This window comes from Salmo salar, chromosome ssa18 (assembly GCF_905237065.1).
Source record: "Salmo salar chromosome ssa18, Ssal_v3.1, whole genome shotgun sequence".
Classification (NCBI taxonomy): domain Eukaryota; kingdom Metazoa; phylum Chordata; class Actinopteri; order Salmoniformes; family Salmonidae; genus Salmo; species Salmo salar.
Genome location: NC_059459.1, coordinates 68,612,160 through 68,628,116, shown reverse-complemented (window position 1 = coordinate 68,628,116; position 15,957 = coordinate 68,612,160). Strand labels below are relative to the sequence as shown.

At 40.0% G+C, this 15,957-nt stretch overlaps 1 protein-coding gene across 15 annotated transcripts in view; it reads right to left on the bottom strand.

The window, feature by feature from the left end:
• Positions 1-15,957, bottom strand: part of gba2 (glucosidase, beta (bile acid) 2) — a 44,740-nt gene that overhangs the window by 6,213 nt on the left and 22,570 nt on the right. For all 15 annotated transcript variants that reach the window (XM_014156205.2, XM_014156208.2, XM_014156207.2 and 12 more), the window contains 7 exons: positions 13,695-13,820; positions 12,041-12,225; positions 8,597-8,701; positions 8,374-8,481; positions 1,429-1,580; positions 874-980; positions 386-528 (listed from right to left, as the gene is read on the bottom strand). In XM_014156205.2, the coding sequence (XP_014011680.2) occupies positions 386-528; positions 874-980; positions 1,429-1,580; positions 8,374-8,481; positions 8,597-8,701; positions 12,041-12,225; positions 13,695-13,820 (926 nt within the window). The remainder of the gene's footprint in view (positions 1-385; positions 529-873; positions 981-1,428; positions 1,581-8,373; positions 8,482-8,596; positions 8,702-12,040; positions 12,226-13,694; positions 13,821-15,957) is intronic.

The following is a 15,957-nucleotide window of genomic DNA, read 5'->3' as shown; positions in this document are numbered from 1 at the left end:
GGCTCCCGCATGACAGGCGGGGATACTGACCACTATACTAAACCAGGACTGAAGTTATTTATTAAGAATACTAACTATAACATATCTGACACAGACCCCACACCATCACTAGTATATGACACTCTGGTATAATGACCATAAATAAATGTATGCTTGTCTATGATTCATGTACAATAGAATTAGTATTCCAGAAGTTTAGTTGCTAGTTGTTTACTACAGAATTGTGGCTTAAATTCAAACTCTATAAAACACATATCCCAATAACACATTTCTTAGCAAACGTGTGACATTGCTGAAGAATGTGTAACACAAAACAATCATTTCAGCATTACTCCCTATTCATTACTGAACGTGCGCCCACTACAGGCAGAAATATGGTACTGACCATTCCACAGCAGCTTGTCGAAGGCGGCGCTCCCCCGGTCTAGTATGTCTCGGAAGTGCTGGAAGGCAGCCTCATTGTTCACCAGCCTGGCCATTTTACACATCACACACACAGAGGCCAGCCACAGACCCCCACAGTACGCACTGAAAGAGGGAGAAAGCAGAATATAATTCCTTTAAACTAACACTACAAACGTAACACATGGAAATCTTTAAATTACAACTGGAACTCAGGTGTGACCTCGCCTCATACATTAAAACATGCATGCAGTATAATTCCTGGTCGACAGGAAGTTGAATTCTTTGATGTGACCTTAGAACACAGTCTCACTTCCCTGGGGTGGGTCAGGGAAGCAACTAAAAATACAACTCCGTCAACGGACTTCGTCTTTTCCTGTTCGCCATCAGCGGGAACCTCTACTACAATGAGTATTGTTACAAGTTATGTCACGACATTTACCAGCTCCCTCCCTTTTCCTCAGCTCTCACCTAGGTCCTGTTGCGGTCCATCCGTCGTAGGTCTGGTCGGCGTAGCCTGAGTTCTCTATCAGACCGTCTCCGTCCGTATCAAACTTCATCTCTGACTCCATCACGGCCTGAAGGGGATATAATAACATTTATTAAATAATACAATCCTTATTATTGTAAGTGTTAATTATAATTATTAAATACATTCGCCAAAAAGTTACGTTTTGTCTTGTGGGTACATAAATAAAACCATTTAAATTACTACACCATAGAGCACAATTTAGCCACAGAGGATCAATAGCTATTGTTTTAATGTTGTGGATAGAGTGTTCCATTTCATAAATACCAACTGCTCTACTGCATAACTTGAGTGCTTTAGATTCTGTTTATGAAAACAGTTAATGACATGTGTTGCTCAGAGGGAAAAAAAACTTTTCTGCCCGTCTCGAACCGGGGACCTATCGCGTGTTAGGCGAACGTGATAACCACTACGCTACAGAAACTGACTGCAGATCTATATGACCTTATTATTGTAACTGATCCTATCAGCACTCATCCTCTGAGACTCCTTCCTACCTGGCAGATGGGCCACATGTCCTGGAGGTACTGTGTGTCCTGGGTCAGGTGGAAGTCTCTGTAGACCTGCAGGACAAACTTCAGGTTCAGGTCCTTCCAGTCGGCCGTGTCGTGGATCAGGTAGGCGTTGACACGCTGCCACGGCTCGTCATCTAGATCAAATCAAACTTTATTTAAATAGCACATTTCTGACAAAATAATTGTTTGAATAACCTTATTTACTATTCCGTATTGATTTTTATACTCTATGCGATGCGCACTGCAGTGAACACAGGAAGAAAAATGATCAGTGAATGATTGTAATGTTTGTTTATTGTGTCAATTAATCCCATAAGGGATGGGTTGCCAACTGGAGATTACACACAAATTCATTCATGCAGTTCAAAGTTCTTCACATGCATATAAAATAAGTGAGAAAGAAAAACAAGGTTAGATAAATAGACAAGATACATAAATCTCCCTAGAGAACACAACTGATGCGCTCATTCTTATCTGATGGCTACCTCTGTACAGAAGGCAGACATGTTATTTAACGTAAGACAATGCAGATTCACTAAGACACAAATCACAAAAGCCGAAAGGGTCCAATTCTTATATAACATGAAATCTGAACTCATTACTCACTGTAGTCTTAACTGAATGTATGTCTCAAAATCCAAGTTACATGCACATATCTGAATTCAGTGCCAGTATTAAACCCAATGTCTAATTGAACAAACAAATTCAACATGTAAAGTGTTGGTCCCATGTTTCATGAGCTGAAATAAAAGATCCCAGAAATGTCCATACGCTCAAAAAGCTTATTTCTCTCAAGTTTTGCAAACAAATTTCGTTACATCCCTGTTAGTGAGCTCCTTTGCCAAGATAATCCATCTACTTGACAGGTGTGGCATATCAATAAGCTGATTAAACAGCATGATCATTACACAGGTGCACCTTGTGATGGTGAAAATAAAAGGCCCCTCTAAAATGTGTAGTTTTGTCACACAACACAAAGCCACAGATGTCTCATGTTTTGAGGGGGCGTGCAATTAGCTTGCTGACTGCAGGAATGTCCAAGAGCTGTTGCCAGAGAATTTAATGTTAATTTCTCTACCATAAACTGCCTCCAACGTTGTTTTAAAGAATTTGGTACTACGTCCAACCGGCCTCACAACCGCAGACCACGTGTATGGCGATGTGTGGGCGAGCGCTTTGATGATGTCAACATTGTGAACAGAGTGCCCCATGGTGGTGGTGGGGTTATGGTATGGGCAGGCATAAGCTATGGACAACAAACACAATTGCATTTTATCGATGGCAATTGAATGCACAGATATACCGTGACGAGATCCTGAGGCCCATTGTCGTGCCATTCATCCTCCGCCATCATGTTTCAGCATGATGATGCATGGCCCCATGTCGCAAGGATCTCTACCCAATTCCTGAAAGCTGAAAATGTCCCAGTGCTTCCATGGCCTGCAAACTCAGACATATCACCCATTGAGCATGTGTGGGATGCCCTGGATCGACGTGTACGACAGCGTGTTCCAGTTCCCGCCAATATCCAGGAACTTCGCAGTCATTGAAGAGGGACAACATTCCATAATCATCAGCCTGATCAACTCTGAAGGAGACGTGAAGCACTGCATGAGGCAAATGGTGGTCACACCAGATACATTGTTTATGAAAATGTATAACACTCCAAAATATACCGTAACCCTAAAGATCTTTAATTATTAAATGCATTTAAGTTATGCAACTACGCAACTACATTTTTTAAAAAGGTATGTGACCAACAGATGCATATCTGTATTCCTAGTCATGTGAAATCCATAGAGTAGGGCCTGAAGAATTTATTTAAAATTGACTTATTTCCTTATATGAACTTTAACTCCGTAAAAACGTTGAAATTGTTGCATTTATGTTTTGGATCAGCACACACACGCCCTTTAAAAAGTTGCAACGTACTGCAGCACAGTTTGTGTGATGCCTCAGAATTCCATGGCATGTTATTTAAGTGCCAACTGCTGGTACTATTAATGCTAGTTTGACCACCAGAGGGCATCTTTGAGAAGCATTTTATAGCCTTCAATAGTGGCTGTACCAGAGAATTTAAAACCTTTTTTTGTAAGAACATAATGGGACTGATTAACTTCACTAGGGTAGGGGGCACTATTTTCACCTCCGGATGAAAAGCGTGCCCAAAGTAAACTGCCTGCTACTCAGGCCCAGAAGCTAGGATATGCATATAATTGGTAGATTTGGATAGAAAACACAAGTTTAAAAAAAAAATAATGTCTGAGTATAACAGAACTGATATGGCAGGCAAAAACCTGAGAAAAATCCATCCAGGAAGTTGGATTTTTTTATGTTTGTAGTTTTCTATTGAATGCCATTACAGTATGCATTGACTTAGGACTCAAGTTGCACTTCCTATGGCTTCCACTAGATGTCAACAGTCTTTAGAAATTGATTCAGGCTTGTATTGTGAAAAATGAGGGAGTAAGACCACTTTGAATGAGTGGACCATTCAGTGTCCCAGAGGTTTTTCATGCGCACGACCGAGAGCACGCCTTTCTTGTTTTCCTTTTAGATTGACAAAGCTTTTGTCTGGTTGAAATGTTATTGATTATTATGACCAAAAACAACCTGATGATTGATTATAAACATTGTTTGACATGTTTCTACGAACTTTACTGATACTTTTCGGACTTTGTCTGTCTGTTGTGACTGCGGATTACTGAACAAAAGGTTTTTGGATATAAAGAGGGACTTTATTGAACAAAACAAACATTTATTGAGTAAATGGGAGTCTTGTGAGTGCAACCATATGAAGATCATCAAAGGTAAGTGATTAATTTTATCACTATTTCTGACTTGTGTAACTCCTCTACTTGGCTGGTAACTGTTTGTAATGATTTGTCTGCTGGGCGCTGTTCTCAGATAATCGCATGGTATGCTTTTGCCGTAAAGCCTTTTTGAAATCTGACACCGTGGTTGGATTAACATGAAGTTCATCTTTAAACCGATGTATAACACTTGTATGTTTTATGAATTTTTATAATGAGTATTTCTGTTTTTGAATTTGGTGCTCTGCAATTTCACTGGATGTTGGCCAGGTGGGACGGTAGCATCCCACACCCCCTACAGAGGTTAAGACATTTTGCTTAGTTCATTTGATTAATATTATGGTGTTTCTATTCCAAGAAAAACAAAAAACCCTCTGGGTTTCCATTAGGATGGAACGGAAAATATGTCGCTGTACAACGTGACGGTCGGGAGTAAGCTACAGTGCTGGGCTATTTAGCTAAAAAGAATCCCCGTGTCATGCGGGCACGTGGGAGACCGGGGTTAAATTCCCCGATTAGGAGGAAGGAGTAGGCTGTCCTTGTAAATAAGAATTTGTTCTTAACTGATTCCATATGTGTTATTCCATAGTTGTGATGTAGTCACTATTATTCTACAATGTAGAAAATTCTAAAAAATAAAAAAAAACCCTGGAATGGTTTGATGTCCTCAAAAGGTGTGTCCAAACTTTTGAGGACATCAAGAAATTTTGGCTAAAGAAATTGACGATACTACAATGCAACAAATACATTGATCACCTCAGCAAGGTTCTACCCGTGGTTGTGGAGCAGGATGGAAGTGCAACTAAAATGTAGTTTAAATAACCATCTGCATTTTGAATGTCTTTTGTTGTTATTTTATTAACAAAATCATAAAGAAATAGTATACCACTGTTTTGAGTTAGAAATGTAACACTTCAGAGTACTTAAGCATCGAATACATTGTAGGTAGGGGGATGTTCACACCTACAGTAGCTGGGCTATAAAGAGTTGATTGTTCTGAAAAATCAGGATACAAGTGTTTGAAAACTTGTTTTCAAAATGCCTCCAGCTGTCTGTCATTACTGTAAATAAAAACACAGCATCTTGTTTACATTCTTTATTGTAACAACAATGTCACAAATGTGTATCTACCTTTCCAATTACTTTTAGAGAGTTTGGGATAAATTTGATTAATATTATGGTGTTTATATTTCAAGAAAAACGAAAAACCCTCTGGGTTTCCGTCAGGATGGAACGGAAAATATGGCGCTGTACAACGTGACGGTCGGGAGTAGGTAACACAGTACTGGGCTATTTACAGTGGGGGGGAAGTATTTGATCCCCTGCTAATTTTGTACGTTTGCCTACTTACAAAGAAATGATCAGGCTATAATTTTAATAGTAGGTTTATTTGAACAGTGAGAGACAGAATAACAAAGAAATCCAGAAAAATGCATGTCAAAAATGTTATAAAATTATTTTCATTTTAATGAGGGAAATAAGTATTTGACCCCTCTGCAAAACATTACTTAGTACTTGGTGGCAAAACCCGTGTTGGCAATCAGAGGTCAGACGTTTCTTGTAGTTGGCCACCAGGTTTGCACACATCTCAGGAGGGATTTTGTCCCACTCCTCTTTGCAGATCTTCTCCAAGTCATTAAGGTTTCAAGGCTGACGTTTGGCAACTTGAACCTTCAGCTCCCTCCAGATTTTCTATGGGATTAAGGTCTGGAGACTGGCTAGGCCACTCCAGGACCTTAATGTGCTTCTTCTTGAGCCACTCCTTTGTTGCCTTGGCTGTGTGTTTTGGGTCATTGTCATGCTGGAATACCCATCCACGACCCATTTTCAATGCCCTGGCTGAGGGAAGGCAGTTCTCACCCAAGATTTGACGGTACATGGCCCCGTCCATCGTCCCTTTGATGCGGTGAAGTTGTCCTGTCCCCTTAGCAGAAAAACACCCCCAAAGCATAATGTTTCCACCTCCATGTTTGAAGGTGGGGATGGCGTTCTTGGGGTCATAGGCAGCAATTTCCTCCTCCTCCAAACACGGCGAGTTGAATTGATGCCAAAGAGCTCCATTTTGGTCTCATCTGACCACAACACTTTTCACCCAGTTGTCCTCTGAGTCATTCAGATGTTCATTGGCATACTTCAGACGGGCATGTACATGTATTCTTGAGCAGGGGGACCTTGCGGGCGCTGCAGGATTTCAGTCCTTCACGGCGTAGTGTGTTACCAATTGTTTTCTTGGTGACTATAGTCCCAGCTGCCTTGAGATCATTGACAAGATCCTCCCGTGTAGTTCTGGGCTGATTCCTCACCGTTCTCATGATCATTGCAACTCCACGAGGTGAGATCTTGCATGGAGCCCCAGGCCGAGGGATATTGACAGTTCTTTTGTGTTTCTTCCATTTGCTTATAATCACACCAAATGTTGTCACCTTCTCACCAAGCTCCTTGGCGATGGTCTTGTAGCCCATTCCAGCCTTGTGTAGGTCTACAATCTTGTCCCTGACATCCTTGGAAAGCTCTTTGGTCTTGGCCATGGTGGAGAGTTTGGAATCTGATTGATTGCTTCTGTGGACAGGTGTCTTTTATACAGGTAACAAACTGATTAGGAGCACTCCCTTTAAGAGTGTGCTCCTAATCTCAGCTCGTTACCTGTATAAAAGACACCTGGGAGCCAGAAATCTTTCTGATTGAGAGGGGGTCAGGTACTTATTTCCCTCATTAAAATGCAAATCAATTTATAATATTTCTGACATGCGTTTTTCTGGATATTTTTGTTGTTATTCTGTCTCTCACTGTTCAAATAAACCTACCATTAAAATTATAGACTGATCCAAATACTTTCCCCCCCCACTGTAGCTAAAGAATCCCTGTGTCTTACGCGGACACGCGGGAGACCCGGGGTTCAATTCCTCTACTGGTTGGAAGGAGTTGGCTATGCTTGTAAATAAGAATTAGTTCTTAACTGACTTGCCTAGTTAAATAAAAGGTTACACTAGGAGGATAACATTTCTACACCATCATTTTAGTCTAACCAATACACAGAGACTGAGTCAAAATAAAAAATCTCATTGATTTATCAAGACCAGTCCCCATGCTTGTCTCAGAGCAGTGTGAAACGGTGCTAAAATAGTTGTAGGCTAGCGCTTCAAATCCTATTGCTTCTAACTTCAATATGCTCTTTAAATAAGACCTAGACCACATTACTCAACACTAGTGAGACTCATATTGTAGGCGACATATGGGCTATTATATACTGTACATAGATAACCAAAACATTTCTTTATTTAAGACTATCATATAGAATGTTGGTACTTATTTATTTTGATTAATGAGTGAGTCACTCAGCTTTTTGTAGGTGCCAGCTACATGACTGTGCCATCAACTTGATAATACATAACAATATTTTGGAGGTTAAACTAAAAGTGATTGTAATCTGATTAAAGACCAAAATAATATTTGTAAAGGCCAAAACTTTTATTTCTGTTTTTAGAGGGAGAGAGGTACCTGCTAGAACAGCGGGAACGTTTCCCTAGTCAGCGCCATTATTAGTGCAATGCCCCTTAAAGCGTTGCTCTGTGCTACCCAGTGTGACAGGGTGGGGGTCCACCCTGTCACACTGAACCAGCATCTGTAGCAACACAGCTTGCACTGCAATGCAGTGTCTTAGACCGTGGCACCACTCAGGCGCTGTACAACATGACCGGTCGGGAGTGGGCTACAGTACTACAGTAAGAGCAAAATAAAATAACAAAAACCTTAGTGTAACAACAGTTTTAGTAAGTAATACTGAAGTTGTGCACAATTATCAGTTTCTATTTAGGTTTATGTCCCCCATTCATTGTAAGTTAGAGATACAGTAGGACCCAAAAGCATAATCAGTGCTTTAACTCCCCCTTGCGCTGGTCTGGAGCAATGAAGTGGTGACGCAGGGTACCGTACTAAACCACAAATTACCTCTAAGTACCGCAGCATAATCGCAAAACATTTAGTGGAGCAACCACTGTATGGGATAATCTGTCTCAAAGGATCACAATTTATGAATATGAATCCGGCTCGAAGGACCATATCTTTACGAATTGTTGCGAAATATAAGTACAGTATGTGTGCGTTTCCCCTATACCTGGGTCTCCTATGTCGTGAGGGACTACATTCTTAACCTTCACAGGAGAATTTCTGCCACTCATCAGATGGAGTCTTTCAGTCGGGTCACACGAAACAACACTGCCAGCTGAAAAATAATACATAAATAGTGAACACGCACAGAAACACATATGCTCCAGGACAGGAGAGAGCTACCACACACACACACACACACAATAACATTCAGACCCTGCTTTACTCACCAATGTCATATTGCAGGCTGAGGGCTAGTTTGGGCCATAGCATGATAAGTGCAAAGGAAGCGTAGAAGTGCACGTCGTATGTGTTATACATTCTGTACTCCTGACCTATGAGGAGAAGAAAAGAGAACATTCAAAATGATTGAACTCACACACTTCAGAGAGGAGTAAAGACAAGTGTACTTTACAATGAGCCTTCTAACAGACAAGTGTTTCCTCCCAGTCGGGGAATTGAACCCCGGTCTCCTCGCCCCCGTGTCATAGGCGGGGGATACTGACCACTATACTAAACGAGTACAGTGTCATTTTGGAGTCTACCTATTTTTAAAGACCCCCCTCCAGACTACCTCGTTGATTACATGATTTGCCTAACAAAAAAAAAGGTACAACTCAATAGGCGGTGCAGTTGTCTACATTACATGGCACAAGTGTGTGTGTTTGTTGGGCTGTTCTCTATAGTCTACCACAGTATGAGTCATAATACCCATAAAACCTAGTGATCAAACACGGAAATGGTTCCAGTAGTTTTTTCACCATTCATTTGATCCATTGTGGATTTTAAAAACACTTCAAATAAGAGCTGTGTTGCGTGTGGGCTTACCCTGATGTGACCTTTTGATAACCGTATACAATGTCTCTCGGACAAGGTGACAATTCAATATGTTCGGCTGTATTTATCCCCCAAATATGAAATGCTAATTAGCAATAATACAGAACTACAAATGCCTGTCTCTTAAGCTTTACGTCACTCACCAGGGCCATGATTATCTGGATGAGACTGCTTAATAAATGAGGCAATGGTAAGAATATCTGGATGAACTATATTGACTAATTAATAAATTGGCTAAAGTTATTTAAATGAACAATTCAGTGAACTGTCTTGGGAATGTTTAATTGAAAATGCCTGTTATCTAGCAACATTAGCCTGGATAGATGGTTACATTAGCCATTTAAATACTTGAGAAAATCCTAAAAACTAGTTTAGCTTTCTTTGGCTTTAATAAACCAACAGTCTAGCTTGCTAGGTAACTAGCTAGCTAACTTATATGATGAAGCCAGGGCTAGGCGTTCTTGATAGTTTGTTTACGTCTGTGGGTGAGGTGTGGGTAGCCTACTTCACGTACTACCTAACCTGTAGCTACCCTAGCTAACTGGATTATTTTAGTCTGGCTTTTTGAGAGGTCTCAGATGAACTGATTAGCATCCTCGAGTCAACGCTGTACTTACTTTATATACTGATACTATACTGTATAAACGCATGCTCCACTCAAGTTGGAGTTGTTGACTGATGCCATGGCGGCGGCTGCTGCTAAGGAGGGAGTAGCTGCGAACTAAGACTGCAGCCAAGGCAGCACTGGTCCACACCTGCCCGTCGGGTGAGTATTATTGGTTGGTACTGTATGTGCCTTTAGGTTCCTCTCCGTGTGTAGTGTTATTCTGGGGTTCAAACTGAATGCAGTAGTAAATGTGCTGCTCACAATTGACAGCAGCAACATGGACCAGAAGGGTGTTGATATAGGTGTGTTTAGACATGGCTTCATTGTTTAGGGTCTGTTTTTCCTAGGGAGTTTTTCCTAGCCACCGTGCTTCTTTCACATGCTTTGCTTGCTGTTTGGGGTTTTAGGCTGGGTTTCTGTACAGCACTTTGAGAATATCAGCTGATGTACGAAGGGCTATATAAAAATAAATTTTATTTGATTTGATTTGTTTATCATTCTGCTCACCTAGTATTTTTAGATAAAACCTACCTTACACAACCAGTTTTTCCCATTTGTAACTCACCCACCAAAATTACAATATGCTGTTTTATATTTTGTTTTATTTATGCTGGTCTAATTCCTAAAGTGGAAAAGCAGAAAATCTGTGCGCTCTGATAATAATAGTGAATGTGGTGCTCAATGTCCCAGATTTGTGGCATTGATTAATAAATCATTTAAATCTTTACTTCAAAGTCAGATGTTTACATGTTATGTATAAAAGGTATATGTATGCATTGTTACCTATTTTGACTCTATAACAATGAAATTATTGGAGTTCAGGTGTTTGACATGATTGATGGGTGACTAGGTGCATTCTTGTCAAATAAATATGCTTACTCATTCATGATAGATACATTCTGCAATGAATTAATCTGGTCTTTGAATCTGCAACAGAACATGTCAACAAGTTAGTTCTAAATTTCTTTAATACAGCAGTGCATTCGGACATTATGTATTGAAATAGATTTCACCTTGTTCATATATACTGAACAAAAATATAAACGCAACATGTAGTGTTGGTCCCATGTTTCATGAGTTTGAAATAAAAGATCCCAGAAATGTTCCATATGCGCAAAAAGCCTATTTCTCAAAAATGTGCAAAAAAAACTCCTACTTTTTTTTTTTTTTAGGCATCTGTGACCAACAAATGCACATATGTATGCCCAGTCATGTGAAAATCCATAGTTTAGTGTCGAATGAATTTATTTCAATTGACCGATTTCCTTATATGAACTATAACCCAGTAAAATCTTTGAAATTGTTGCATGTATATTTTTGTTCAGTGTAGTTGGCAGAAATAAGGGATTAAATCGACCGGTTGATGGAGAAGATGAGCTGCTAAAATAAGTATATGTTGCTAATATCATCTAGGTAGCTACCTAGCTATATGACTTCTTTGCAAAATACTAGCCTAGTATTCATGGCACATTATAAATATCTGACTGCTACTAAGATAGTATTCTGTACATGACAAGACCAAACGCATAAATAATACAACAAATATTAGTTTAATAAAATATGGAACAGTAAATATTATTTTTCTTCAATATATCTTTTGTTTTGGATCAAGGTAGCTAGTAGCTGATGGCAAAAGTGTCAGCTAGAGATGTGCAGGAACTTGCAGGGATTTGTAGTCTTCACTCTGTCTACTTTTATGTTAATTAGGATTTTTAGAATCAGAGTAAATAGAACTGAATATTTTGATAAGTCTCCTTGTCCAAGAGAGATTTACACGGTTATCAAAATGTCACGCCAGGGTAAGCCTACAGGAAACACATCCCCTATTTGAAGTGTTGCGAAAAATCCACAATTGATAAAATGAATGGTGAAAAAAATATATATATTTGAACCATTTCCATGTTTGACCTCTAGGTTTTATGGGTATTATGACACGTCCACTGTGGGGCTCAATTATTCTCACAAACATGCAAGGGGATGCAGAGTGCCAACTGCTTGAACTTCACAGTTGTATAAAAAACACTTTCGCTCAAACGCCTTGAGTGTGTGTGTGTGTGTGTGTGTGTGTGTGTACACAATACTGTATTTATTCCTTTGTATATAATTTCTCAACAGGAAAAGTTAACAAAATAGCTGGAAGGGGACTTTAAATTGGCCCAAAACCCACAACTTCACCAGCAGTAACACACACACACACACTATTACTGTCAGTTAAAGTATGACCCCTTACCCTCTAAGTAGGCAAAGCGACCGTACTCCTTGATGATGGCAGGCTGGGCGGGTAGCCCCCCGTCCTCACTCCGCAGCCCCCCACTGACATCGCTGTCCTCAGGCAGCTCCGTCCACACAGTCCCCCCGTCCACCACGAAGTATAGCTCGTTGAACAGAGCCGATTTGTACCAGGACGGGAGAGAGCTACCACACAGACAGAAAGTTGACTACCATTGCGGATGTTGCGACTTTTCAAATGTAAAAACACACATTCATTGTTCAAGTTGAACATGTGAAGAAAGCCATATGTTTGTTATTGAACATGTATTACAAGGTATTCAGAAAATGTACAGTTCCTTCAGAAAGTATTCATACACCCTTGACTTATTCCACATTTTGTTGAGTTACAGCCTGAATTCAAATTGGATAAAAAAAGTAAAAAATTGTAAAAAAAACAACAAAAAAACACCATATATACAATGACAGTGAAAACATGAAATATTTGCTAATTTACTGCAAATGAAATACAAAAATCTCTAATTTACATAAGTTGTCACACCCCTGAGTCAAAACATGTTAGAATCACCTTTGGCAGCGATTAAAGCTGTGAGTCTTTCTGGGTAAGTCTCTACGTGCTTTGCACACCTGGATTATACAATATTGCACATTATTATTTTTGTAATTCTTCAAGCTCTATGAAGTTGGTTCTTAATCATTGCTAGACAGCCATTTTCAAGCCGATTTAAGTCCAAACTGTAACTAGGCCACTCGAACATTCAATGTCGTCTTGGTAAGCAACTCCAATTTATAGTTGGCTTTGTGTTTTAGGTTATTGTCCTGCTGAAAGGTGAATTTGTCTCCCAGTGAAAGCAGACAACCAGGTTTTCCTCTAGGATTTTGCCTGTGCTTAGCTCCATTTGTCCCCCAAAAACTCCATTGTCCTTGCCGATGACAAGCATAACATGATGCAGCCACCACAATGCTTGAAAATATGAAGAGCGGTACTCAGGGATGTGTTGGATTTGCCCCAAACATAATGCATTGTGTTCAGGACAAAGTTAATTTCTTTGCCAAATGTTTTGCTGTTTTAATTTAGTTCCTTAGTGCAAACTGAATGCATGTTTGGAATATTTGTATTCTGTACAGGCTTCCTTCTTTTCACTTGTCATTTAGGTTAGTATTGTGGAGTAACTACAATGTTTCTGATCCATCCTCAGTTTTCTCCTATCACAGCCATTAAACTCTAAGTGTTTTAAAGTCACCATTGGCCGGCCTCATGTTCAAATCCCTGAGCGGTTTCCTTCCTCTCCAGCAACTGAGTTTGGAAGGACGCCTGTAACTTTGAAGTCACTGGGTGTATTAATACACCATCCAAAGTGTAATTAATAACTTCATCATGCTCAGAGATATTCAAAGTCTGCTTTTTTTTGAACCCATCTACCAATAGGTGCCCTTCTTTGCAAGGCACTGGAAATCCTCTCTGGTCTTTCTGGTTGAATCTGTTTGAAATTCACTACTCAAAAACATTTTCTTAACATAATTACACTTTGACATTATGGGGTATTGTATGTAGGCAGGTGACACAACCTCAATTTAATACATTTTAAATTCAGGCTGTAACAACAAAATGTGGAAACAGTCAAGAGGTGTGAATATTTTCTGAAGGTAGGTACCTGTCCTGCAGTATGGGTCTCTGCCACTCCTCGATACTCCTCTCCCACAGTCTGTAGTGTGTCAGCGCGTAGTGGCTGAGAGAGGGAGCAGCGTCCGCCTTGGTACCAAAGAAACGCGTGTACCTCCTAGAAAACATACACAAAAGACATTGGCTGCGTGCAAAATGGTACCCTATTCTCTCTATGATAGTGCACTACTTTTGACCAGGACCCATGGGCAGCCATCAAATATATTACATTACATTTCTTATCCAGAGCAGACTTAAAATAACTGCATTCAAATAAGGAATGTGAGACAACATTCCATGATCACTCATTCAAAAATAGCTGTTACCAAGTAGCAGGCAAATACAGAAGTCTACAAGGCCAATGGTAACACAGTGATGACGCATTGTCAACAAACTGGTTCATGATTAAGTGCACACAGAAGTAGTCTTCGTAGGGAGTAACAGTAAGAGGTAGTGAACATAAGATATGCATGTATCCTCATGATGTTCTCTTATTGCTTAAAGACCCCAGGTTCAAGTGTACCTAGACTGACGTACACAAGTCAAAATATATACAGTTGAAGTCGGAAGATTACATACACTTAGGTTGGAGTCATAAAAACTCGTTTTTCAACCACTCCACAAATTTCTTGTTAGCAAACTATAGTTTTGGCAAGGTGGTTGGGATATCTACTTTGTGCATGACAAGTAACTTTTCCAACAATTGTTTACAGAGATTATTTCACTGTATCAATTCCAGTGGGTCAGAAGTTTACATACACTAAGTTGACTGTGCCTTCAAACAGCGTGGAAAATTCCAGAAAATGATGTCATGGCTTTAGAAGCTTCTGATAAATTATGTCAATTATAGTGAGTCAATTAGAGGTGTACCTGTGGATGTATTTCAAGGCCTACCTTCAAACTCAGTGCCTCTTTGCTTGACATCATGGGAAAATCAAAAGAAAATCAGCCAAGACCTCCACGAGTCTGGCAATTGCTCCCAAGGATGAACCAAACACCTGAAGGTACCACGTTCAGCTGTACAAACAATAGTACGCAAGTATAAACACCATGGGACCACGCAGCCATCATACCGCTCAGGAAGGAGATGCTTTCTGTATCCTAGAGCTGAACGTACTTTGGTGCGAAAAGTGCTAATCAATCCCAGAACAGCAAAGGACCTTGTGAAGATGCTGGACGAAACAGGTACGAAAGTATCTTTATCCACAGTAAAACGAGTCCTATATCGACATAACCTGAAAGGCCGCTCAGCAACGAAGAAGCCACTGCTCCAAAACTGCCCAAAAAAAGCCAGACTACGGTTTGCAACTGCACATGGGGACAAAGATGGTAATTTTTTTAGAAATATCCTCTGCTCCGATTAAACAAAAATAGAACTGTTTGGCCATAATGACCATCGTTATGTTTGGAGGAAAAAGGAGGAGGCTTGCAAGCCGAAGAATACCATCCCAACCGTGAAGCACGGGGGTGGCAGCATCATGTTGTGGGGGTGCTGCAGGAGGGACTGGTGCACTTCACAAAATAGATGGCATCATGAGGGAGGAAAATTATGTGGATATATTAAAACAACATCTCAAGACATCAGTCAGGAAGTTAAAGCTTTGTAGTAAATGGGTCTTCCAAATGGACAATGACCCCAAGCAAACTTCCAAAGTTGTGGCAAAATGGCTTAAGGACAACAAAGTCGTGGTATTGGAGTGGCCATCACAAAGCCCTGACCCCAATCCTACAGAAAAGTTGTGGGCAGAACTGAAAAAGTGTGTGCGAGCAAGGAGGCCTACAAACCTGACTCAGTTACACCAGCTCTGTCAGGAGGAATGGGCCAAAATTCACCCAATTTATTGTGGGAAGCTTGTGGAAGGCTATCCGAAACGTTTGAACATTGAAGTTAAACAATTTAAAGGCAATGATACCAAATACTAATTGAGTGTATATAAACTTCTGACCCACTGGAATGGAAATATGATAAAAAATAAAAGCTGAAATAAATCATTCCCTCTACTATTATTCTGACATTTCACATTCTTAAAATAAAGTGGTGATCCTAACTGACCTAAAACAGGGAATCTTTACTAGGATTAAATGTCAGTAATTGTGAAAAACTGAGTTTAAATGCATTTGGCTAAGGTGTATGTAAACTTCTGACTTAACTGTAATTCTACCCCACAGCAAGAGCTGAAGAGCAGGTAGAACAACTTCCAGTGGACCTGTTCATCCATTAAATATCTTGGTGTAAATCTACTGAAAGACACACC